Source organism: Elgaria multicarinata, chromosome 5 (genome assembly GCF_023053635.1).
Source record: "Elgaria multicarinata webbii isolate HBS135686 ecotype San Diego chromosome 5, rElgMul1.1.pri, whole genome shotgun sequence".
Classification (NCBI taxonomy): Eukaryota; Metazoa; Chordata; class Lepidosauria; order Squamata; family Anguidae; genus Elgaria; species Elgaria multicarinata.
The window spans coordinates 101317440-101341875 of NC_086175.1; the positions used below are offsets into that span (position 1 = coordinate 101317440).

Below are 24436 nucleotides of genomic sequence, written 5' to 3' on the forward strand. Positions count from 1 at the left end.
GTTGCCTTCGTCACGTGACTCAGGAGCTGCCTCTCTGCGCGTGCGTAAGGGACTGACCGGGAGCCTGAGGCAGGGCCAGCTGGGCGAAAGCGATGCATAGAGAGGGAAGCAGTGATTGTGAGGTAACCAAGCCCTGGGACTACCGGCCTGGTGGTAGGGAAAGAAAAGGAGGGGGGAGAAACACCCCTCCCCTTTTATTATTAAACCATAACGAGCCCTCTTTATTTTGGAGGAGTGGAGTCAAACAAACCTCCCCAAGCTGGGAAATGGATGAGGTTGGGCAACTCCCCCAGGCAGCTCTCCAAGGGTCGTAGCCAATGGTACTCCTACTCAGAGTAGACCCGTTGAAGTGAATGGGCCTAGCTTATGTAGGACTAGCATTGAATACTGCCCCAAGAGCCCAGATCGTAGGAAGCCGCCTTATATCCGGGTCACACCCCTGGTCCACTTGGCTCCGTGTTGCCTACACCAGCTTCCTCCAACCTGATATGCTCCAGATGTGTTAGACTGTGTTTCCCATTATCCCCAGCTAGGATGGCCCTTCCCCATGTGGGTTGGGGATTGTGGGAGCTGTAGTCCAACACGACTGGAGGGCGCCAGGTTTAGGAAGGTGGGGCTAACACTGACTGGCAGCAGTACCCCAGGAGTTTAAACAGATAGGAGCTTTTCCTAGCCCTATCTGGTACTACTGGGGACTGAATTTGGAACTGTTTCTGCATGCAAAGCGTGTGCTCTTTACCACTGAACTAAGGCCCTTCCCTACCTGCCGGCATAATGTGGTTGGGAGTGTAATTGGCAAAGCCTCTGGTTCAAATGTTATTGTAGCCGCAAGCACATTAGCCAACCCACAGTTCCCTCAGCATGGAGATGCCTGCCAGAGTTATAGACCTGGCTCTTGGCCCTTTAACAGCAACCTGATATATGCATAAATTTCACAGATGAAGCTTTTCATTGCAAGTAGATGAAATAATAAGAAAAGCTCTATGTCAGATTGTTTGTAAAGGGACAGGAGCAGGGGGAGTAAAAAAGCAGTAGCCTTACTCATTTGCAATATGTTGATCATAATGCTGATCTACAGAGGTTTGTTCATAAGGGTTATGAAGATAGGATATGTAAAGTTCTTTGAACATTTGAAGTGTGTTATATATGTATTAGTTATTATGTCATATATGCATGCACCAGGCTGGCTAATTCTTTCCTTTTATCATAGAATAGCAGAGTTGGAAGGGGCCTACAAGGCCATCGAGTCCAACCCCCTGCTCAATGCAGGAATAGTTCAGTTTGTAGTGTTCCAGGTGCCCAGATCTCCTGACATAGCATATCTAAGATCACAATGTCTAGTTGAAGGGATAGTTAAAGGAGTAGATAATATGTATATATTATACTAAGTAAAGTCCTCCATTAGAGCTTTTTATATGGCTACTTTGGACTGTTGTATCAATATCTGTATCAAATGTCTAGTTCACACTGCAATACTAGTTGTTGTGGGTTTTCCACCTTCTCTTTTCTTACATATAGGTTCTGAAGATTTATACAGATGATCAGAATTTTTCATTTTTGTTTTGGGGGCATAACATTCACCACATCATTATTGTAGAGGGATTTGAATGTCTTTCTTTCAGCTTCATTGCTGGCAAAACTGATTTTAGCAGTATTTGCATCCGTTTGTCATTGTTGACAAAACCTGATACTTTGCCTTGTTAATGAAATTGGTGCTACTGTTGATGCCAAATGAAGGGTGGTGTGTGGTCCTGACATTGGCTCAGTTCAGACAACACATTAGTCAACACAGTGTGAAAACTCCACTCAGTGGTTGAGTTTTTAGGGGGTACTCCCCACACAACATGTTCTAATTCCACCATGTGTGACTTTGGGCTACCATGGAGTTGAGTAAAATTCAACACGGCATTTGATTGACAGTTCCTCTGCCCTCTCTCCTCCCCTGGTCCTTCCAATGATATCCCATCAGCCACTGCTGCGAAAAAACAATCTCAGCTGCTCTCCTAGAGCATCACTTGCCGTTCTTGCCAGGGAAATTTGTAGCCAGTGGGAAAAGTCAACACAACAGAAAACTCCATGGAGCCTACCACGCAACTCAAAGGTTGTGCAGGAACTCTCCTCTGCCCAACGTGGATATTCTGCGTGGAATGTTTCCCAAAAAACCTCCACCATTGCATGGAGTTTTCCTACCAGACAACACATTTCTCAATGGTGATGTAAAAACTCTGCTGTGAAGTTCTAAAACCACCGTTGAAAAATGTGTTGTCTGAACAGAATCATCATTTATGACAAGAAATCCTCTTTTTCCCTTACACCACTCTCTGATGTAATTTTATAGATTTTAAACATTTCTTTTATTATTACTTTTCTTCTTAAGATGAGCACTTCCCTTTTTTTCTACATTTGTGCTTAAATGGCCCTATAAAAATGCAAAAATAAGCAAGTTCACACAAAAACTTGTGTGGCCCAATTCAAAGTGCTGGTATTGACATTTAAAGCCCTAAACGGTTTGGGGCCACGTTATCTGAAGGAACGCCTCCTCCCATATGTATCTACCCGGACCTTAAGATCATCTACAGGGGCCCTTCTCCGTGAGCCCCTGCCAAAGGAAGTGAGGCAGGTGGCTACTAGGAGGAGGGCTTTCTCCGCTGTGGCACCCCGGTTGTGGAACGAGCTCCCCAGAGAGGTCCGCCTGGCGGCTACACTGTACTGCTTTCGTCGCCAGCTGAAGACCTTTTTATTCACTCAGTATTTTAACACTTAATTTTAACTTAAATTTAAATTTTACTGTTTTAACTCTGTATTTTAATCTTATAATCAACTTTGCTGTGTGGTTTTATCCTGGTTGCGCTTTTTATACTGTATTTCGTAATTATGTTTTAACCTGTTGGATGTTTTTTGTGGTTTTAATTTTTGTGAACTGCCCAGAGAGCTTCGGCTATTGGGCGGTATAAAAATGTAATAAATAAATAAATAAATAAGAATAGTGCAATAAAAAAAACTGCAAAGGTACATTTCTCCCACTATTCAAGAATTGTTTAAGGGTATGAATAGACTTCCTCTCCCCCACCCCCCCAAAATTGGGAGCAAGACTAACAAGGCTCCTATAAATGGTTGAACGGTTGTTGCATTATCACTTTACGATCAAACTCAGCAGGTAACACTAAATAGGGAAATACTTCGAGTATGCCTTCTAAAAATGTACACCTCACAACAACCTAGGTGATTCTTAAACCCTGGGTTGTTACAAATGAGTAAACATGCTGGAACGCCTTGCCCAATTGCTCCTGCTGCAAGCAGTAGTGGTTAACCTCTGGGTGCCGTGTGCCTAGGTTGTTTGCCATGATGGGCAAACCAGAAACTCTGGCTTGTCTCTCCCCTAACAAGCCAGAGTTGGAACCAAGGGTTTAACATGTAATATGTTTAGCAACTCCCCCTTGCAGCAGAAACAATCGGGCAGCATGTACCAGGAGACTGTCACAACAACCCTGGTTTTAAAAAACCAAACAAACCTGGGTTATTGTGATGTGAGTACTGAGGTATAATTTTCACTGATGGCATCATTATGCCTGAGTGTGATGCAGTATGAAAGCAGTTCTTAGTAATCATACGAACATATCCACACAAAAACTTCCATTTCTACTACTACTATTATACCATTATTGTGGAAAGCAAGGCCTAAAAAAGGGGAGGAGGTGTTCTTTGTTGTGTACCATTTTGTGCAACCTTATTTCTCTTTGTGGATAGATTTGTCCTGTATTGATTGTGCAGTTCTCCCAGTCTTCTATTGTGGGATGTGTTGAAAGAGCACATGCGAACCATATTGAAAGGCCCATGTTGGCTTAAGATTCATCTGCTGTGCCAGCTTTTCAAGCATAGAAACTTATCAATCTATGTCAGTTCAGTTCATGAAGCAATTAGCCTGAATCTGCAATTTGGTTGACTGTTATTTAGCATTTTAAACACAAATAGTTTGCAGGTAAATATACAACTATGTATAAGAGAGAGAATGAGAACAAAAACATGGATTTCGGAGTAGGGAGTAGCATCTATTAAAGTATTAAGTCCTAGGTGTCCTTTCCTTCTAAGGCAAAACTTAATTGTTTTTGGTTTTGTGCCCTTATCTTGATTTGGCAGATATGAAAAAAATTGTTTTCTGATCTATAAGAAAAGTTTGTTATAGAACTCTGTCAAAATATCTGCTTTCCTCATCCTTTGTTTTATTGTCTGAATTTATTTGCATGTAATTGGCTAACATTTAGGAAGATGTGTATGTGTGAGGGAGGGAGGGCAGGAGTGAGTGAGTGAGAAAGATCACAGTTAGACTAATAAGTATCAAACTAATTTATAATGCTAAGCATAAGAATATCAAAATGTATTTTAGATTATATAAATGAAGGGAAAAATCTAAACGTTTGATAGAATACAAAGCAGCACTTTAAATTACTATTGCAGAACTTATTTATTTATTTATTTTATTATTTTATTTAAGGATTTTTATGCTGCCATTCAGCCAAAAAAGGCTCTCACAGCGGCTTACAAAAGTATTTCTTGACAGTCCCTGCCCACAGGCTTACAATCTAAAAGACATGACACAAAAGGAAAGGGAATTGGGAGGGAGGAGGAGGAGGGGGAAAAGGAAAGCAAACTCAGGCACTACAATCTTAGTTGGAAAGTTCAGCAGTTGCAGTTGACAGCAGGAGGGAGGGGGCTCTCAGCTGGAGCTGGACCCAGGCACGGTGGAGAGGTGCCTGGCTGCTGCTTCCTCCCTCACTGGTGGCCTCTGCAGAGACAGTTGGTAGCAGGAGGGAGGGGGCTCTCAGCTGGAGCTGGACCCAGGCACGGTGGAGAGGTGCCTGGCTGCTGCTTCCTCCCTCACTGGTGGCCTCTGCAGTGACAGTTGGTAGCAGGAGGGAGGGGGCTCTCAGCTGGAGCTGGACCCAGGCATGGTGGAGGGGTGCCTGGCTGCTGCTTCCTCCCTCACTGGTGGCCTCTGCAGAGACAGTTGGTAGCAGGAGGGAGGGGGCTCTCAGCTGGAGCTGGACCAAGGCACGATGGAGAGGTGCCTGGCTGCTGCTTCCTCCCTCACTGCTGGCCTCTGCAGTGACAGTTGGTAGCAGGAGGGAGGGGGCTCTCAGCTGGAGCTGGACCCAGGCATGGTGGAGGGGTGCCTGGCTGCTGCTTCCTCCCTCACTGGTGGCCTCTGCAGAGACAGTTGGTAGCAGGAGGGAGGGGGCTCTCAGCTGGAGCTGGACCCAGGCATGGTGGAGGGGTGCCTGGCTGCTGCTTCCTCCCTCACTGGTGGCCTCTGCAGAGACAGTTGGTAGCAGGAGGGAGGGGGCTCTCAGCTGGAGCTGGACCAAGGCACGATGGAGAGGTGCCTGGCTGCTGCTTCCTCCCTCACTGCTGGCCTCTGCAGTGACAGTTGGTAGCAGGAGGGAGGGGGCTCTCAGCTGGAGCTGGACCCAAGCACGGTGGAGAGGTGCCTGGCTGCTGCTTCCTCCCTCACTGGTGGCCTCTGCCACTTGGATCTTGGATCTCTTGATCCAACCCAAAATGCTCCAGATGGAATCTGCCTTTCAGCTGAGACTAAAAATGAGCCACGTGCTGCAAAACTTTTGTGCAGTTTATGTAGAATAAAGCACTAACCGTCTATCAAGTACTCCAAAAGTAATAAAATGTATGTTGTTGTTTTTCTGAAATGAACTACCTGATAAGTCTTTTGCTTTGCTGTTCAAAGGGCACTGACAACTCGACAACGAAATGGAGCCCAAGTGCTGCAGTCAGCTTGCTCGATGGTCCAAGTCAGCCATGTACACGTTTCTTCTAGGAGGTGCCTTTGTTACCTTGGGATCAAGTCGCATCCTTCTGATGAAATACTCTGCCAATGAAGGTATGTTTGAATATTAAATCCACATGCCTACCACCAGCATTTGTCAGCATGCTATTTGGTTTCAGGCTCTCTGCCAGATTGTGGCATGAGGCTAAAATAATATCAATGTGTGGAGTCTAGATTTTTCATCAGAGTTTCATGGCAATCTGGATTCCTTCCCCAGAGCCGCTTTACACAAAAGTAGTTGAAGTAAACCCACCAGGCAGTCAGTAAACCTTCTGTGACATCAAGCAAAACAACCAGCACTTATTTTCTTTATTGTGATTATACATACTACTGTTAGTTAGGACAAGGGTGAACAAGCATAAGACACATAGTGTGAGGGTTACAGAGATTTGAAGAAAGCACAGCAATTTGTAGGATACAAAAAACTCTTTGAGATCCCTGGTTTTTTTACCACGTCTTCTAAAGAAATAGCATGCATATTTTAATGCATTATTTTGCAACCATTTTTTTGCAGACTAATTTTTAATGAAAATAGAAGCTGAGGTTGCTAATAATTAGGCCTATGCACGGCCCCACCGATCCGATCCACACCCGATCCGCAAATTCCGGATCGGGCCCACTCTGCCCCGCGTCAATTCGCCTATGGTCCGCTCCGCTACGGAGCTCCAGCTCTGAATCGGAGCTCTGCAGTGGCAGTGGTGGTGCCAGGTAAGGCCCCCCCTCCCTCCTTACCTGCGTCCGTCGCAGTCCAGCTGCTGCTTCAACTGAGCCTGAGGACTCAAACCGGAAGACCAGGCTGCTGCGGCCTGGTCTTCCGGTTTGAGTCCTCGGGCTCGGTTGAAGCCACTGCTGGAACACAATGGACTCAGGTAAGACCCTGCCCCCCCTGCCCCCTAACCTGGCTCCACCGCCATCACTGCATGGACTGCGATGGCGGCAGCGGTGCCAGGTAAGGCCCCTCCTCCTCCCCCATTACCTGTGTCCGTCGTGTTCCGACAGCGGCTTCACCTGAGGCCGAGGTTCAAAGCGGAAGGGCAGGCTGCTGTTGCGGCCTGGTCTTCCATTTTGAGCTCAGCCTCAGTTGAAGCCTCCGCTGGAACGTGACAGAGGCAGGTAAGCCCCCCTCCCCTCTGCCCCGTTACCTGGCTCTGCTGCCATCGCCACATGGACTGCAGCAGTGCCAGGTAAGCCCCCACTTACTTTTTTTTCGGCGCTCCTGATTGAGACGAAGGATCCGCTTGGTCTCGATCCTCTTCGCCTCGATCCGCAGCCCCCCCGACCCGCTTCGTCTCCACCTTTGTCGGAGGCGAATCAGGCCGCCTCGCTATTGCCTCTATGCTCTGAAGTGAAGTGGAGCACAGCCCTACTAATAATCCAAATCTCATACCTGTATCTCTGCTGAGTGTACATGCATGTACAGGATGCATATTGTAAGGTTTTTATGTGGAATTGAACATTTGTAATGTTCCATATAACCCCTTTAACTTTCCACAGATAACAAGTATGATTATCTTCCTGCAACTGTGAATGTGTGCTCAGAATTAGTTAAGCTGTTACTCTGTCTGATGATGGCACTTTGGGTAACCAGGAAAGGTAAGCTTGTTATGGTTAGGTTCTTACATGATATTTAGCTGTAAGCCTGTCTTCTCCAGTTGTTTGCTATGAACCAGTGCTATTTTGGCCTTCTGTAACATGCATCTGCTTTGCATTCTCTTTACTCATAATACATAGGATCTGTGTTGATGCAATATTACTGTACTGAAAATTGCAGTAGTTGAAATGTTTGTGGTCTGAAGAATCTCAATAACTGAATATAATGGCTGTAGTGCTTCTCCCTAGGCAAAAGGTTTTAACACTTATGGATTTTTTATGGATATGTTTTATGAGTCTGCACTAATTCAAATGAGCTGTAGTACAATAAGGTTGTAACTATCTCTAACTTCATTTCTTCACTGCCATGTGGCTTAGATGTCATGTGCCCCTAACACATTAATTCTGCCTTTCAATCTTCCATCAAACCACATATATTCTTTGAAGGCCTTACACTGGCCTTCCTGTAGTATTTGCTATGTAATTCCATCCTGCATATCTAATAACTCTTATTCCCAGGATATCTGTTGGATTGATCATCTAAGAACGAAGGGGCCAGCAGACTCTTGAAGAGCTATCTCCTTTCTGCTTTTGGTTCTGTTGTCATTCACATTTCATGGGCTATTCTGGCTCCAACTAGATGTGCATTAACAAAGCTCTTTGAGAAGATTCCTTCCATCTCCCTTTTCTAGTCAACAAATAATTCCTTGGAATGTAGCCCACATTATTGCATATAAAAATTCTTAAGTGGATTCATAATGGCACTAAAGAACATATGTGTGTGTGTGTGTTTTATGAAGTGAAATGCTTGCTAGTCAGTTTCCCTATTTCCAGAGAGCTCTATAAATAGTTCATGAATCCAAGAAGGCATGAGTTTCCTGAACAATTGCCCCTTGAGAGGGGATGTGGAGGGGGCCATGAAATTCTGCTAGTCAAAGGGGGCAGGTAGGAAAGCCCTTTCAAAAATCCAGTTAGGTGAACACATACCCTTGGGTTAGTAGCCACTATATACCAGAACAAGTTGTTCAGTGGGCTTAAGAGCATGAGAAGAGCTCTTGCTAGATCAGTGCATCTAGTCCATCTTCCCACCTGATGCTTATGACAAGCCTACAAGATAGCTTAAATCAGGATTTGGGAACCTCAGGCCAGAGGGCCAAAGCCAGCCCTCTGGATTTTCCCAGAGGCCCGTACCCCTTTCCCCCAACCACCAATCATATTGTAATTTCCCAGCTTTTGTGTAGATTTTCCCCCATCATAAATTGTTCAAATACATGTCTTAAGGCTTGGTTACTGACAGTAAGCTTTAAAGTACAATATTCTTGTTTTTTTGTTTTTTGTTTTTGTATTTTTGGCCATGGCGCATTTGGCTTTGGCCCCCTACCCCACCACTGAAATACAGCCCTGAGGGCTTCTCCAAAATTCATTTCTTCCTCATGGTGAAAGAAGTTCCCAATTTCTGGCTTAAAGGCTAATAACGCTCTCCCACTGTTGCTCCCAACAACTGGTACTCTGGAGCTTCCATGTAATCCCTACTTACCTGGCAGGGACAGTTCACACTTTGTCACATGATAGAAGTGCCTACACTGGTTGGATCCAAAGTTGTCATTCCACTGAAGGAACTGCGACCATCAGTGGAACCGAGAATGGGAGAGTCCCCCACAATACACCCTCACATTTCCTCAAATTCTGCTCTGAAGGGTTTCCCAGCCCTCTGGAACACATTTTGGGGGCATGCAGGTTGACTGTGGGGGTGAGGAGAGAGAAAGAAAGTTAAATTTTGCTAGCATGATATTGGATTTAACCCACTGTGACTTCAGTTTGTCATTTTCGTGCGGTAAGGTTTTGTTTGAACTATATCTTCTTTATAAAAAAGAAAAATAGAAGGTTGCCAGACTTGAAAACTAGCCTTTCTGACATGATAGGCTTCTGATTTTCGCCTAAGAACTATTTCACACCATTGACTTAACATGCAATGAGTATGTAGTAAAATTGCCATGTAAACATCTTTAACACTTTGGAGAAAATGTTTTTAATTTGGTCTTAGCAGACAGACCAAAAAGCCAGTGATGATGAGGATTGAATTTCAGAGATCATGACTTCAAGTGTGTAGTTGAAATATCTTTCCATGAAAGCATGGTGGATTCTGCCAAATACAAAATATTTTCATTTTTGACTCTGCCTAATAGATTCCCAAACTGTGATTTTATTAAGGATTCTGTCTCTGGTACTTTGTGCATCTTTCTAAGCTAACAATAATAGAGATTGAGGAAATTGTACTTACACGTTAATAATATATGCATTTAACTGTTTCTTTCCTCTCTCTGCCTAATGTATTCCTTTTCTAGGAGGATATTCTCATAGTGGATTTGGCTGCAGCTCCTGGAGGCAACTGTATAGCTACATTAAGTGGTCAATCCCTGCCTTTCTTTATTTTCTGGATAACCTGATTGTCTTCTATGTGTTATCCTACCTTGATCCGGTAAGTAACACTTCAGAAATGCAAGATGTTCTCTCTGCTCAAGGGTCTCGTGGACTGTGAGTGTGTCCTATCTCTTCCTAGGTTGCCGGTACTAATTTACTTATTTATTATTATTATTTATTTATTTATATAGCACCATCAATGTACATGGTGCTGTACAGAGTAAAACAACAAAATAGCAAAACCCTGCCACATAGGCTTACATTCTAATAAAATCATAATAAAACAATAAGAAGGGGAAGAGAATGCACCAAACAGGCACAGGGTAGAGTAAAACTAACAGTATAAAAGTCAGATCAAAATCAAGTTTTAAAAGCTTTAGAAAAAAGAAAAGTTTTTAGTTGAGCTTTAAAAGCTGCGATTGAACTTGTAGTTCGCAAATGTTCTGGTAGAGCGTTCCAGGCGTAAGGGACAGCGGAAGAAAATGGACGAAGCCGAGCAAGGGAAGTAGAGACCCTTGGGCAGGTGAGAAACATGGCATCAGAGGAGCGAAGAGCACGAGCGGGGCAATAGTGTGAGTTGAGAGAGGAAAGATAGGAAGGAGCTAGACAGTGAAAAGCTTTGTAGGTTAACAGGAGAAGTTTGTATTGGATTCTGAGGTGAATTGGAAGCCAATGAAGAGATTTCAGAAGTGGAGTAACATGGTCAGAGCGGCAAGCCAAGAAGATGATCTTAGCAGCAGAGTGGTGAACAGAAACCAATGAACTGATGTGAGAAGAAGGAAGGCCAGTGAGAAGAAGGTTGCAGTAGTCCAACCGAGAAATAACCAATGCATGAACAAGAGTCTTGGCAGAAGAGACAGATAAAAATGATTGAATCCTGGCAATATTATACAGGAAAAAATGACAGGATTTAGCTACTGCCTCTATATGAGGAATAAAGGAGAGCAAGGAATCAAATATAAAGCCAAGACTACGAGCTTCCTTGACTGGAGTAAGTGTGACATCATTGACAGTAAGAGAGAATGAGAGATGAGGAGAAGGTTTAGGAGGAAAAACAAGCAATTCAGTCTTTGCCATATTAAGTTTCAAACGACGATGAAGCAACCAAGCTGAGATATCTGAAAGACATGCCGAGATACGATCATGAACATCAGGAGAAAGTTCCGGAGATGAAAGATATAATTGTGTATCATCGGCATACAGATGATATTGGAGGCCATGAGATTGAATAAGATTACCCAAGGACAACATGTATAAAGAAAACAACAACGGGCCAAGCACCGAGCCTTGCGGAACCCCCACTGAAAGGGGGAAAAAAGAAGACGAGCTGCCATTAGCCAACACGTTGAAAGAGCGACCCGCTAGATAGGAGGCAAACCAGTTATAGAAGGAGCCACAAAATCCGAGGTCATGAAGGGAATCCAAAAGAAGATCATGATCAACTGTGTCAAAGGCTGCAGTAAGATCCAGGAGAATAAGAACAGAATAAAGGCCTTTAGACTTGGCAATAAGAAGATCATTGGTAATCTTAGTAAGGGCTGTTTCAGTGGAATGCAAAGGACGGAATCCAGATTGAAAAGGATCCAGAGCAGAGTTACTAGAAAGAAAATCAAGACAACGAGAGTAGACCGCACGCTCCAGGATCTTTGAAACAAAAGGCAACAAAGAGACAGGTCGGTAGTTAGATAGAGAAAGCACATCAAGAGTAGGTTTCTTGAGAATAGGAGAGACTGTAGCATGTTTAAAAGCAGAAGGAAATGAACCAGAGGACAAAGAAAAATTAATAATATGAAGCAAGGAAGGGAGGATAGCAGGGATAAGATTAATAAAGACCCGAGAAGGAATCGGATCACGAGAACAAGTGGAAGGCTTCGAGGAGCGCAGTATTGTAGACAGTTCATTTGTTGCTTTTATATCCCACCCTTTCTTCCAAGGAGCCCAAGGTGGCAAACGTGAGCCTTATCCTCCCAACAACCTTGTGAGGTAGCTTAGGCTGAGAGTTAGTGACTGGCCCAAACTCACCTAGTGAGCTTTATGGCTAAGTGGGGACTTGAACCCAAGTCTTCCCAGTCCAACTTTCTAACCACTATCCCACACAGGCTTTCTCTGCCAAGTTATGATCGTCAGGAAACTGTAGGTGGCCCTCCTTTCCATCATAGAATCATAGAATAGTAGAGTTGGAAGGGTCCTATAAGGCCATCGAGTCTTATTGAGTGAGTTTGTCCTACTTTTATTCTTGTCCAGATGAACTAGCAGTGTCTCAGTAGCTGGGTTGTATTGTAGCTAGGCTTGCGCTCACAGCACCCAACATGCCTTGGACGGGAGGGAAGATTTACCGGGCTTTGGCAGCCATCATCTGGAAGTGGCTTGTCATCCTGGACCTGAAGGGGGAGCGCTGGGGCTGGCTGCCTTGGTCACTAGGCACCATCGGGAGCGGGAGGGTGCAGCTCCGGCCCCGTCGCTGACAGCATCGACTGAGCTAACTGTCAGTCAGTCAGCCGGTTGGCTCCCTCATGACCTACCTACGGGTACCGATAGTGCAGTGCAACATGGACCAGCTCGGCCAGACTTGCTGGCCCTAGAGCTTCAGTACAGCCTCCTGCTGGAGCACTTGGTGGGTGAGAAGCACAGTCCGAGGCAGGTGCAGGCCTTCAACCCAGTCATCCTCAGAAACTTCCCAGCACCTGCCAAGAGCCCTGAGCAGAAGATGGTTGAGTGGGCCACGGAGTGCTGTGGCTTTAAGCCAGCCCTGGACTGCATCGGGAGAGAGAGAGAAAGAAAGAAAAGAATTTAATTAATTTAAAAGTTAACTCACAGGCCTAGCACTGGCCTACTACTTTAAGATGATTACCTCGCAGACATATATCTTAGGGGGCCCAAGCAACGCTAGGTATATCAGGTAGTTCTACATACAATAAATAAGATGAAACCACATTTCAGATGTAATGGGAAATTCTGGTTTAAAGTAATGTCACAAATGCTGAAGTGTGTGGGACAGAGGAGAGAGAGGTTGGGGACAAATGACTGGTTATGCCTGAGCTTCCTTAGTAGAGATATTCCATACCTGAATGTTTCATCTCTCTTCTTGATTTTGAATGTAGTTTGTAAATATACATATTTGTATGTATTATGTAACTCTGTGTTTATGTAGCTGTTTTCTTTAATTTGGAAATGCATGCTGCCAACTTTATTATGGAGCCTGACCACTTGTGACAATCATGTAGCAAATATATCCACATTTCCAAGACCACCCTCTGAAGATCAAAATGGCCTCATGGAATATTTTTAAGTGGCCACCGCTGGCCTAGAACAATAGCAGTAGGGAGCATTTGTCTTCTCTTACTACTGAAGAACAAATAGATTTACGATGCGGTAGCAGAAAGGCAGGCTAAATTTTGGAAGATGCTCCCTGTGAGTGAGTCCAATAGTAACTGGGCAGAAGAGCTATTCTGGTAAAGATGTGAGTTTGTCCTATTGGACAAATTCTGGAGGATTTTTTTCAAGAACTGCTGGATGATCTTTGGGCAGGGATGTTTCAGAATCCCACTACAGCGCTGAAGTTCAGGTTTGACTGGAATCCAGAATGATTAATTATTAGCTGTATATAGAATGGAAAGTCTCCGTCTACCAATGGAGCAAAGAACTTACTTCACTCATTGTGCACTCATTGCCTTTTGCAGACAACATCATATGGACATCCGTAATGGTGTTTGGACTGCCCAAACAGACACCTGTGTCAATTGGAACAGGCAGTCTGTCCATTCTGAATCATCACTGGACTCAAGGGGACAGAAACATCCTTGTGCTACCCCTTTCCCACCTTCCTTTCGTGGAAGCCTCCCCTGGATCAAAGAGCCTCCCAGGAATGGATGGGGAGCATAGGATGCAACCCATCAGTCGTCGTCCCCTTTGGACATTACAAGAAAGAAGTGTGATAATTATATTTCTTCTTTCCTTCCTGGAAAAGTTCTGTCATTTTTCATAGCTTTTCTAGAAAACCAGTTCAGTGCAATCAATGGCCTGTTCTTGGCCGTTTTTTTGACAGCTGAAAAGGATGTTAGACTCTTTTTTTCCCTTGCAGTGGTCTGTGATAAGTCTTGGTTATGCTGTCAGGTATGGTGCTGCCCTTCTTGATAAAAGAAGATTGTAGGATGATAGATATCCTATTATTAGGCTACGTTTGGCTTGTAACTTTACTCACCTTTTTTTTCTAGGCCATGGCTGTGCTGTTCTCAAATTTTGTCATCATAACAACAGCTCTCCTGTTCAGAATAGTGCTGAAGTGAGTAGCTATAGAAGTGTGTTTGCATTTGTTATTTCTGTGTTTCCTGTCTTGGTATTAAAAATTTGCCAAGTTCTCTTTCAAGCAAGAGGCTACAGGTATTTGAAATTAAAAGAAAGTCAAAATAAGTTTGGCCATATTTTTAGCCTGAACATACCATTGATAGTGGCAGTTCTTAGTTCTTTAGCTATGGCAGGGGTAGGGAATATGGTGCCCATGGACCCCAATATGTTTCTGGACCCATTCCTTGGCAACCACGAAGGTGTCCTATCCCTCTCACTTTTTTTTTTAATTCACTCATTTTCTTACTAGTAGCTGGGATTGCTGTGAAGTAGGTTTCTGCTGGTGCTGAAACCTGTGGATCCAAAGGAGTTGTTTAATGTGTTGGGGCTCAGACCTCACCTCTGCCTTGGACTCAGTCTTTTGGTCAGCTTACTTGTCCTTTTTGTTTTTGTGCCTATGAAAGTTTCTCAGATTGCTTGTCCTTGAGCTTTGCTGATCAGTGATGACTAAGGCTGGAATTCTAAACACACACACAGGTGTAAGTACCATTGAAGCAGGCAGGATTTACATCTGAGTAAACTGTTTTAGGATTGGGCTGCAAATAACCCTATACAGGAGGCACAAATTCTGCCACCATCACTGAAGAATCTGGCCCTGGAGCTGATAAACCCACCATCCTTTGTAGTCTGTTTTCTTTAGTGTTCTGAGTGCAGTTTGCCTACATTTGCTCCATCAGCTGCCTTCAGTTACCATCTCAGGCTATCCCTGTAAACTTAATCCATCCCCTCCTTTGCAGATTGCTTTAAGGGCTCCCAAAACAGTTGCTTTGGGAGTCTGTCATGATATTCTAGCAAAGATGTCTATAGACAGGGATGGATACTGTCCCATCTTTAGAGCAGTTTCAACAAATAAAGAATTCAATGTGCGCATTGAGTCTTTGAGAGAGATTTAAGTTTGAAACTGCTGGTTGCCACCCAAGGCCTTGAATCTAGCATGCTTACAGTGTTTTGTCTTTGGGGTTATGTATCCTAGTGCTGATTTGTTGCCTGGTGTACTGGGAGGAGATCTTCATGCAACTGTAATGAAGATGGGTGTATGCTTTCTGCCCATCACTTGTGCTCTTTGGGATTGACTTGTTGGGTTGCTCCATACCTGTCTGTATAAGCTGTATAATCTTTCTTCTCTACATGCAGGCGGCAGCTCTCCTGGGTGCAGTGGGCCTCTCTTCTGATTTTGTTCCTGTCTATCGTAGCGCTGACTGCAGGGACAGGAAACGACAAGCATAGCTTGGCTGTGCACGGGTTTCATCATGACATCTTTTTCAGCCATTCTAACAGCTGCCTGCAGTACACCAAGCCGGAGGAAGAATGTTGGGGAAGAGAGAACTGCACAGCCAGATGGTTCTTCCCTGGCTTCAGTTGGAATGTCACTACTGCCACGGGGGCCTTGAGAACCGTCCGCCTTGGGCTGGGACATCTGCTCATCCTAGTGCAGTGTTTCATCTCTGCCCTGGCCAACATCTACAATGAGAAGATACTGAAAGAAGGCGGCCAGTTCAGCGAAAACATCTTTGTACAGAACGCCAAGCTGTACCTCTTTGGAGCAATGTTCAATGGGCTGATGCTGAGCCTGCGCCCCGAAAATAGGCGCCGGATTGAAGACTGTGGGTTCTTCTATGGACACAACGTGTTCTCAGTGGCACTTATTTTTGTCACCGCCTTCCTGGGGCTCTCGGTGGCTTTCATCTTGAAGTTCCGAGACAACATGTTTCACGTACTGACTGCACAGGTCACCACGGTGATCATCACCACAGTGTCCGTCTTTGTTTTTGACTTCAAGCCTTCTCTGGAGTTCTTCTTGGAAGCTCCTGTGGTACTTTTGTCTATATTTATCTACCATTGCAGCAGCCCCCGGTGTGTGGAACATACTGCTCAGTGGGAGAGGAGCAAACTCAACGGAGGTGCCTGGGAGCGCTCCAGCGGGGTAAGGCTTTGAAAGGTGACAGTTGTCATGAGCAACATTTATATACTGCCTTATTTGTAGCAAGGCAGTGCACAACCATTAAAAAAACTTTAAAAATAAAAAGAACATCAAAAACAGTAAAACAGAAGCATAATTTAAAAGGCTAGATTAAAAAGATGCATTCTCACACCCTTTCTAAAAGCCCCAAAGGTGGGTGGGTGTCAATCGTAGTCCTTGGATGAGCACATCCCACAGTTTAGGGAGGGAGACAGAAGAAAGCCTTCTCATGCATGCCTGACAAACAGGCCTCTGGGAGTAATGGAACTCTCACAGGGGCCTCTCCTGCCGATCTTAATACCTGGACAGGTTCATAACCAGACAGCCAGGTCCTTAGGGAGCCAAGCCCTAAGGTGTTTGGGACTTTAAAGGTTAAAGTCCTTGAATTGAGCCCTGAAAGCAACTCAAAAATCCGTGTGGGTATTACAGGTGTAATACGGTAGTGTGCACTGGTGAGCAGCCTAGCTGCTTTCCTTAGAGACTGTTGCATAGGCTGACTGACTCCATCTTACAACTGCAGTTGTTGTGACTTAAGCAAAAGCATTTGCTACAGTGTGTGGCTCTGGTCTTTCTTCTAGAAATGTGTGGCTCTGGTCTCCCTTCTACAAATGCTTGCCACCAAACCCATTGTAGTTATTTGCTCACAAAAACAGCAGCAGTATGGAGAGGTGAGGCAGCTTCCATTAGCTGTTAGGATGTAGTAGAAAATGCCCCGAATGCCCCTGTTTCTCTCTGCCTGCCTTGGAGGAGAAGCCCGTGCTGCAGACCGTTGCTGTATGCAGCATAGCCACACCACATAGCGACTTTTCCGCTTTGCTGGTATAGCTGCTGCTGCTTTGTTGCAGGGTGTATGGTTAGCTCGCACCACCGGAGTGAAAGAACAAATTGTTCGCTTGTGCCACTGCTGGGAGCTCCCTTCCTGATCCTACCACTTGCTCACCACTAGGCTCCCCTTATGTCCTTTGCACGCCTTATGTCTCTATTTAATAATTGAGACAAAGTACTTATTTTACATAGTACGGCCTTGTCTCAAACAATAATCCCCTTCCTCAACAGTAAAAAGAGTTTGAAGAGGAAATCTGGTCATTTGAACCCAATAATTTTGATTAGTTTTAAAGCCAGGGATTGCAGACTGTTTTTTGATCGCAAGCGGATTTAAGGAGTTCAACTTTCCTTGTTCCTGAAATTTGGCATACGATGCAGTAAACTTTGCAATATTTTTAGCCCTAGGCTTCCAGCCACCCAAGAATTTTAGCATTGTGTAATTGTGACAGATATTTTTTTAAAAAAAGAGAGAGAATTGTGTTTATGTGTCTTAAGGAACATTTCATCACTTCCAAATACAGTTCTTGTTCATATTAAAGCAGCCTTTATATTCTCAAACTACGCTGGGGGCAGGGCCACAATCCAATGCACAGTTAAATTTCCCTGTTTACACTTCCCTGTGCCTGTTTGCATTCTCCTTCCCTTCTTATTGTTTACTACAACTTTATTAGATTGTAAGCCTATGCGGCAGGGTCTTGCTATTTACTGTGTAATCTGTACAGCACCATGTACATCGATGGTGCTATATAAATAAATAAATAATAATAATAATAATAATAATAATAATAATTAAATATGCTTAAGCCCGTTGATTTCACGCATTGGGCTTAAGTGTGCTTAATTTTTGAGTTATATTGTACCCCCTTTTTATATACAGTTTGAACACCAGGGGGCACTACTGACAATTTAAAGCCATTCTGCAAATAACATTTGTATGCTCCTGAAAGGGATCACCTCCCCATAGAACAGCCTTTCTCAACCTGGGGCGCTCCAGATGTGTTGGACTACAACTCCCAGAATGCCCCAGCCAGCTGGCTGGGGCATTCTGGGAGATGCAGTCCAACACATCTGGAGCGCCCCAGGTTGAGGAAGGCTGCCATAGAAGGAGGGGACTGTAGCATTTCCCACATGCATCTGCAGACAGAATCTTAGATTTCATTTATTTAATTTCTATACCACCCAATAGTCAAAAATTACAATACAAAACAATATAAAATCCTTAACATACAAAAATTTAAAAACAGTTTAAAAGCTTTAAAAAGTTTCCCTACTTGTTCTTTCCTTTCTTTCACATTTTGTATGGGGCCATTGCAGGCAAATAAATAATGCAGAATTTTTTTCTATCCCGTTGCTGAAATCAAGTTCTGCATAAGGCTTTTGATTGTTGTTAGCCACCCTGAGTGATGCACAAACAGCGAGAGGGTGGGATGTAATGTTTTATATAAACATATAAATAAACCAATGCAGGAAAATCAGCAGTATCCTATGAAATGCTGACACGCCACTTACCTGAAAAAGGAATGGACAGTCCAATGGATATATTCCAAAACAAAGGATTAGCAGAGATTGAGGTAGCACAGTAAGACAAATGGTGAATACTGTAGGATCTATGGTATAGTTCAGGGATAGACAGAAGGTAGATGATTTGGGCTTGAACCTCCCAGAAGCCCCTGGCAGTGAGGCCAATGGTCAGGAATGCTGGGAGTTAAAGTCCAAAACATCTGGAGATCTACTTTCTGCTCACTCCTTGTGTAGCCTACAAAGGATCTATAGGTTGCAATCCTATACACCCTTACCTAGAAGTAAGTCCCATTGAACCCAGGAAGACTTACTTCTGAGAAGATATGGATCGGATTGCGCTATTAGGCTGCAATCCAATACACACTTGACCTGGGTAGACATATGTAGAGTTCCCATCCGCAAGAGAATTAAAATACAGCTGCTGTGTTTTATGATTGTGGTTTATTATTTTAAATTAGCCATTTGTTATTAATTGAGCTTAGCAATTGCACAAACTTTATGCTGGAGCCTTTCAGAGCAAATGATGAAAGTTCTGCTACGGACATTCAGAGGTGGACAACTGTCACCTATTGTACCATACCATTTCTAATCTGTCTTATTACATGACGTTCTGCTAATTAATAAATTGTTACAAAAAGCTGGCAGTAACAACACATATTTATAGATAATTTGGGCTCAATAAGTATTTTGAATTCATAAGCGCCAATATAAACTTGGAGTCAGCATCACATACCTCACACCTTGTATTTTTTGTGTCCTGGTCCAGTATTTATTTGTTTCAGCGTCTAATCTGACCCATCCTAAGGGAAACGACCTTTGCTAAGAGGGATGAACGTTTTTAAAATGAGTGGTGCATTTATTACAAGCTGAAACAGAACATGCCTAGTAAGAGGAACAGTTGCTGTGTTAGCAAAGGGCCGTTGTGCCTTGTATTGCACATGTGAATTATCCGTTAAAACCTACCTCTCTCCCCCTCCCATCTGAATCCTGGCCATAAAAAAACCCACCCAAATAAAAAGACCTTGCAGAAATTCCAAAAGATCCATGGGGAAAGTGATTCCTATCACAGGGGCGGGGGCAGTATCAAGAATGCATTCCTCTACTAATTGTTATAACTTCACAAAACTGAAATATTTATTGTGTCCAGTTTAGCACCTCATTTATTATGCATTGAAAGTGTTTAACAAAACCCAGGCAAATGTCATTTTTTCACTGTCTTTTCCCCTCTTATTTTTTATAGGATGGAGAAGAACTTGAGAGACTTACCAAGCTAGACAGTGATCATGATTCGGAGGAGGAGACCTTATAGGAAGGGTTTGGATTCTTGGAAGTCCAGGCGCCACTTGTCAAGAGAATCATGTTTTACTGTAGGGGATGTGGGGGCGGGAAGCCTTTTCCATGACTAACAAAGGTTGAACATTTGTTTACTTTTTTCACTAAAGTGGGATTTGAATGGTTTTGTCACTAAACTGTGCTAAACAATATATTCATTATTTAAAAGGAGGATTTGACTAATTAATGGAGGATAAGACTATCAGTGACTACAGGTCATGTTGGCTCTATGTTACCCTAGGATCAAAGACAGCATGCCTCTGAATGCCAGTGGCTGTGGAGTAATGGTGGGAGAAGACTCTTGTCCTCTGGTCATGCTTGTGGGCTTACTATAGCTATCTGACTATGGTAGGCGGGATATCGGGCTTAGATAAGCTTTTGGTCTAATCCAGTAGAGTTGCACTTATGTATTTGATCCCATTAAGGTGAAGATTTTCTGCAGCAGGAAAGCAATTGCCAGGGACTTCAGAAGGCTTTAGATGCCAAGAGGTAGAATTGAAAGCATTACCTTGAACCGTGTGTATCAAGAGACTTGAATGCCACCAAAGCTGATCAAGGTACCTCAGTTCAAAGCTGACGTTAAGGAAGGATAGGTTGATGGAGTCATGAAAGCTGCTTACCTTACAGCATTCCAGAGGCCCAGCCCTCAAACTGTATTTGAATTTCAGTATGCCACAAACTTGTAGGGATGAAACAATGACATTTACTCATATGTTGGGAGTGCTTCATACATTAAGCACTGGCAAATGAGTCTTTGCCCCAGGTGTATATGCTGCAGGGAGCCATGGCTAATCACGGTTCCTGGATATGATTACCTCTGTGATATGCACAGCTGAAAATGTGCTCTCACATGCACAATTACATTTTTAGATATATATGTGAAATGTTTTACAGGAGCAGCTTAAAAATGTAATGTGTGAAGTAGCTCTCGGTGGTGGATGAAATTACAATATATTAGGTAAGGTCCTGTCCAAAGCCTTGCAGATTGCTCATCAAAAACAGGGCTGCTAGGGTTGTAAGGTGCTTAGGTTTTATATTGGGTATTAGTTCTCCATAATCTTGAGTATGAGATGTCATTTGGACATCTAGTGCTTCTTATACAGGCTCAAAATAACTTTCTTCCTCATCCTTTCAAACCAAAGGAGCCATCCAGCTGACAGATCCTTAGAAACACCATGTCCAGTTGTGTATTTTTGGTGCCATCATAGTAATAATGTACTTTTTCAGTCGACAGCAGAATAATAACACTTCTCATTCTAAAGTGGCTTGCACATCTCATTCAGTACCACTGAGAGTCACATTTTATTATTGCTATATAGACATTGATGTATTATGATGAATTTCCCCATGCCTTTAAACACAACACTCTTAACTCTTCCTGTGTTGAAAAATACACAGTCAAGATCAGCCTTGCAAATTAGCGTTTCACATTCTGCAAAATATTCTGCAGACCAGTCTACTTGCCTACTATTCTCTCTGAAAATGGCCTGGGTGGTATGTTGAAATGGTGGCTAGCAATGCATCCCAAAGGAATTGCTATTTTCCTGTGCTACTTAGTCACCCTTTCCTGGGCAAATGACTAATGGCAAGCTGGTCATGAATATTTGTAATCCAGATGTTGCATACAGTGGAGGTGCCTTTCCCTCAGGATCTGTCCCATGCATTATTGAAAAAAGCTAGTGCAGGCCAGACCTTGAGTAGTGTCCCTTGTGAGGACTCCATTTCCTGGCTTTATACTAGGAATGTCGATTCTCATTAAAGCAGTATTATCTTCTCTGCAAATTCCTCACAAGGACTGGAGAGACATTACAAAGAATGTTGTCCCCTTAGTTTGCCACTTGCAAATGTCAAGCTCTAGTACCTCCCCATGATTGGATTGATTTTGGTTTTAGTGTCCCAGTCTGGCTTTTGAGAAAACAAAAAGGGTTTAAGGAAACTGATATGGAACAACATTCAGAATTCAAATGGAGCTATACATACTAAAATAAAATAATTTGTCCAGAAAAATATTTAATCATTTAACAAAAACATACAATTAAAATATAAACTAAATAGCCCACAAACATGAAGCATACAATTAACCCAATGAAGCATACAATTAACCCAAACGTGTTTCGACCCACATGGTCTTAATCAGTGGGGGGGGGGGGGAAATTAAAACATTATAGCCCCAAATACAAGAAATTTAAATTAACTCAGTAATTCCATTAGTACAAAGCATTGGCTTCTGTAAATCTCTGTATCTTTCCTTTTGAGGATGCAACCAAAAAAAGGGGGGATTTAGTGTTGCCTCCTATCTCTAAGATACATAACTCCCAAAATGTAGCTGAAGCATAGATTGAATACTTGGTTAATGCAGGCTCGCAAAAAGGCACTGCCTCCAAAAGCATAGGCACTGATTGATTTTGGTTTAAGACAACACTTTTTTATTATGATATTGTTATATTGTCCTCTCAATTTCCTGTGTGTATATTCTATTGCAAATGTGTAAAAGTGCAGCCCAGGGACCAAAGTGGGCAAAAGAGACGTTCGGTCTGATGAAATAAAATGCAATGAAGATCAGCAGTTGTACTACCCTCAAAACTATAACAAGGAATGCAACCCTTTCTTTGAATAGGATTAGAGAAGCTGAATATTTTGTAGCTAAACTGGGGTTCAGTAAGTTTTGGAGTTCAGAAAATGTATAAAGAAACAGTACGAATGGGGTTTTAAATGTGTCTACCATTCTTTTCCATGGTACAATTTGGAAGTCTTGGTAATGCTTGAATTGTCATGTGAGTCTTCCACTCCTTCAGTTGTACATTTCCTGCCAAACTTCCCATTTGCAAAAAGAGGGGCAGAAGTCCTGTCAGGTACCTGTCTTGGATAACTACTAGGAGTTGTAATGTATGAAAGTGCTAGACAAGCAAACACTCCACTCCAGTGGTGTGGTGACGATACTAAGGTGCTGCTATTAATTGCACACATGTTTGTGTTGTGTATTAATGGAAAGTCCATTGGGCAACATTGGTTCTTCTGTGACCCTCCTGCAACATTGGGAACTGTCTTAGCGGAGCATCCTTTTGAACTTGGCTTATAATTTATCTTAATAGCAATTCTTCAGAAATACTATTTAAGAATGGTTTTATTGTTTCTAATGCAAGAACAGCTTTGGATCATTTGTGGTTTATGTTGGCAGTGTATTTAATTGTGCATTAGCTCTTCTTTTACATTGTGATAGCCTTTCTGGCTTCTAAAGAAATTGTTCCAGTGTTTGCTAATGTAACAGAATGTGGGCTCCCTGAGAGCAACGTTTTTTTTAATCAAGTGTATTTTTTGAGAAACTCTGCCTGCAAGCCTACTAGTGCCAGGGATTAACAAAAATATGGGACTTCTTGTGTTGAGTTTGAATTCTTTTACCATGCAGACTAGTATGTCACAGGGCCAAATAAACCGCAGTGTGCTTACCAAGTGAATGGATTTTGTTTTTGTTTTTTTGTGGTCATGGGGTAGAGGATGCATTACAGCAAGTGGCAAATACATAACTTTCCAAAGTTGCAACAAAGCAGAAATCTAAAGGCTAGTTTTTAAGGATTGGTAATGCTCATATGGGGGCTGAGACATTTACAGGAGGAATGGGTAAGTGGGAGAGGGCTGCTTAATCTTTCCTGCATCCAGTTCTTGCCTGAAAACTTCTGCATGGCTGTTGATACATGGGTTTTGTTAAACTATTTCCTCCCTTCCCAACACTAGAAGAAACCAGACTGCAGGGGGAAACGACCTGGGAGGGCATTTTCTAGGTAGAATTAGGAGATGCGGGGAAAGTGAAGCACACTCCTAGTTGCCAGTGCTCGCCTTCAACCTCCCCCTAATCCTGTATTCATATTATCTGGCAAACACGTTTAGGAAACATGTCTTTGCCAGTATAACATGTAGATCGGCTTTGGGCTAGAGAGAGTTTCTGTTTTATTTGGCTCTTCTGGAATGTAGTAAAAAATTACATGCAAATGAAGATTCCAGGTGCTTTTTTTCTCATGAATGGAGGATAGCTTGTTTTGCCAAGGAAATGCCTAGAACCAAACCCACCCAAAGTGTCAGGACTACTGCAGTGCAATGTACTTTTAGTGCTTTTCACTGCAATGTAATGTGTATTTTAATTGCTTTGGTCTCCTCACTTTGGCCAACACTAAGGCTGTCCTCGCTGGCAAGATGTTTCCAGGAAGCATTTGTGAGAGACCATTAGCTTCAGATTACACTTCAGTTAAGGAAGCAAAAGGGAAAGAGACGCTTATTTAAGTATTCCCTGAGAATTTCCTCCCATAAAAAGTCTACGCGTATAAATCTGTCTAACACGTTTTGCAGGTTAACATGAATCCATTATAGGGAGTCTTTGAAACACTTGTCTCTCCACCTGCAGATTGTGCATGAAAGAATGCATTTTCCACTCTTCTTTAGCAATTGATAATACTGGATGCAAAGTTTGAACCTGGTGCTTCATAGGTGTCCCATTGACGTTGGGAATTAAGAGGATGCAATAACTGAGTGTGGGTGGACTCGAGCTAAAGCACTCAAAAATGGTTTGGGGGCGACTGATGAGCATATAGGCAAGAACTGGTCACCGTAAT

At 43.1% G+C, this 24436-nt stretch overlaps 1 protein-coding gene across 1 annotated transcript; it reads left to right on the top strand.

Moving 5' to 3' along the window:
* Nucleotides 1–50: 50 nt before the first annotated feature.
* SLC35A5 (solute carrier family 35 member A5) lies at nucleotides 51–23278 on the top strand. The gene is made up of 7 exons (XM_063126914.1): nucleotides 51–122; nucleotides 5741–5893; nucleotides 7334–7432; nucleotides 9775–9908; nucleotides 14065–14132; nucleotides 15329–16118; nucleotides 19741–23278. Exons 2-7 carry the CDS (start codon nucleotides 5764–5766, stop codon nucleotides 19807–19809), a joined length of 1290 nt encoding a protein of 429 aa, XP_062982984.1. The 5' UTR covers nucleotides 51–122; nucleotides 5741–5763; the 3' UTR covers nucleotides 19810–23278.
* The last annotated feature ends 1158 nt before the right edge of the window (nucleotides 23279–24436 follow it).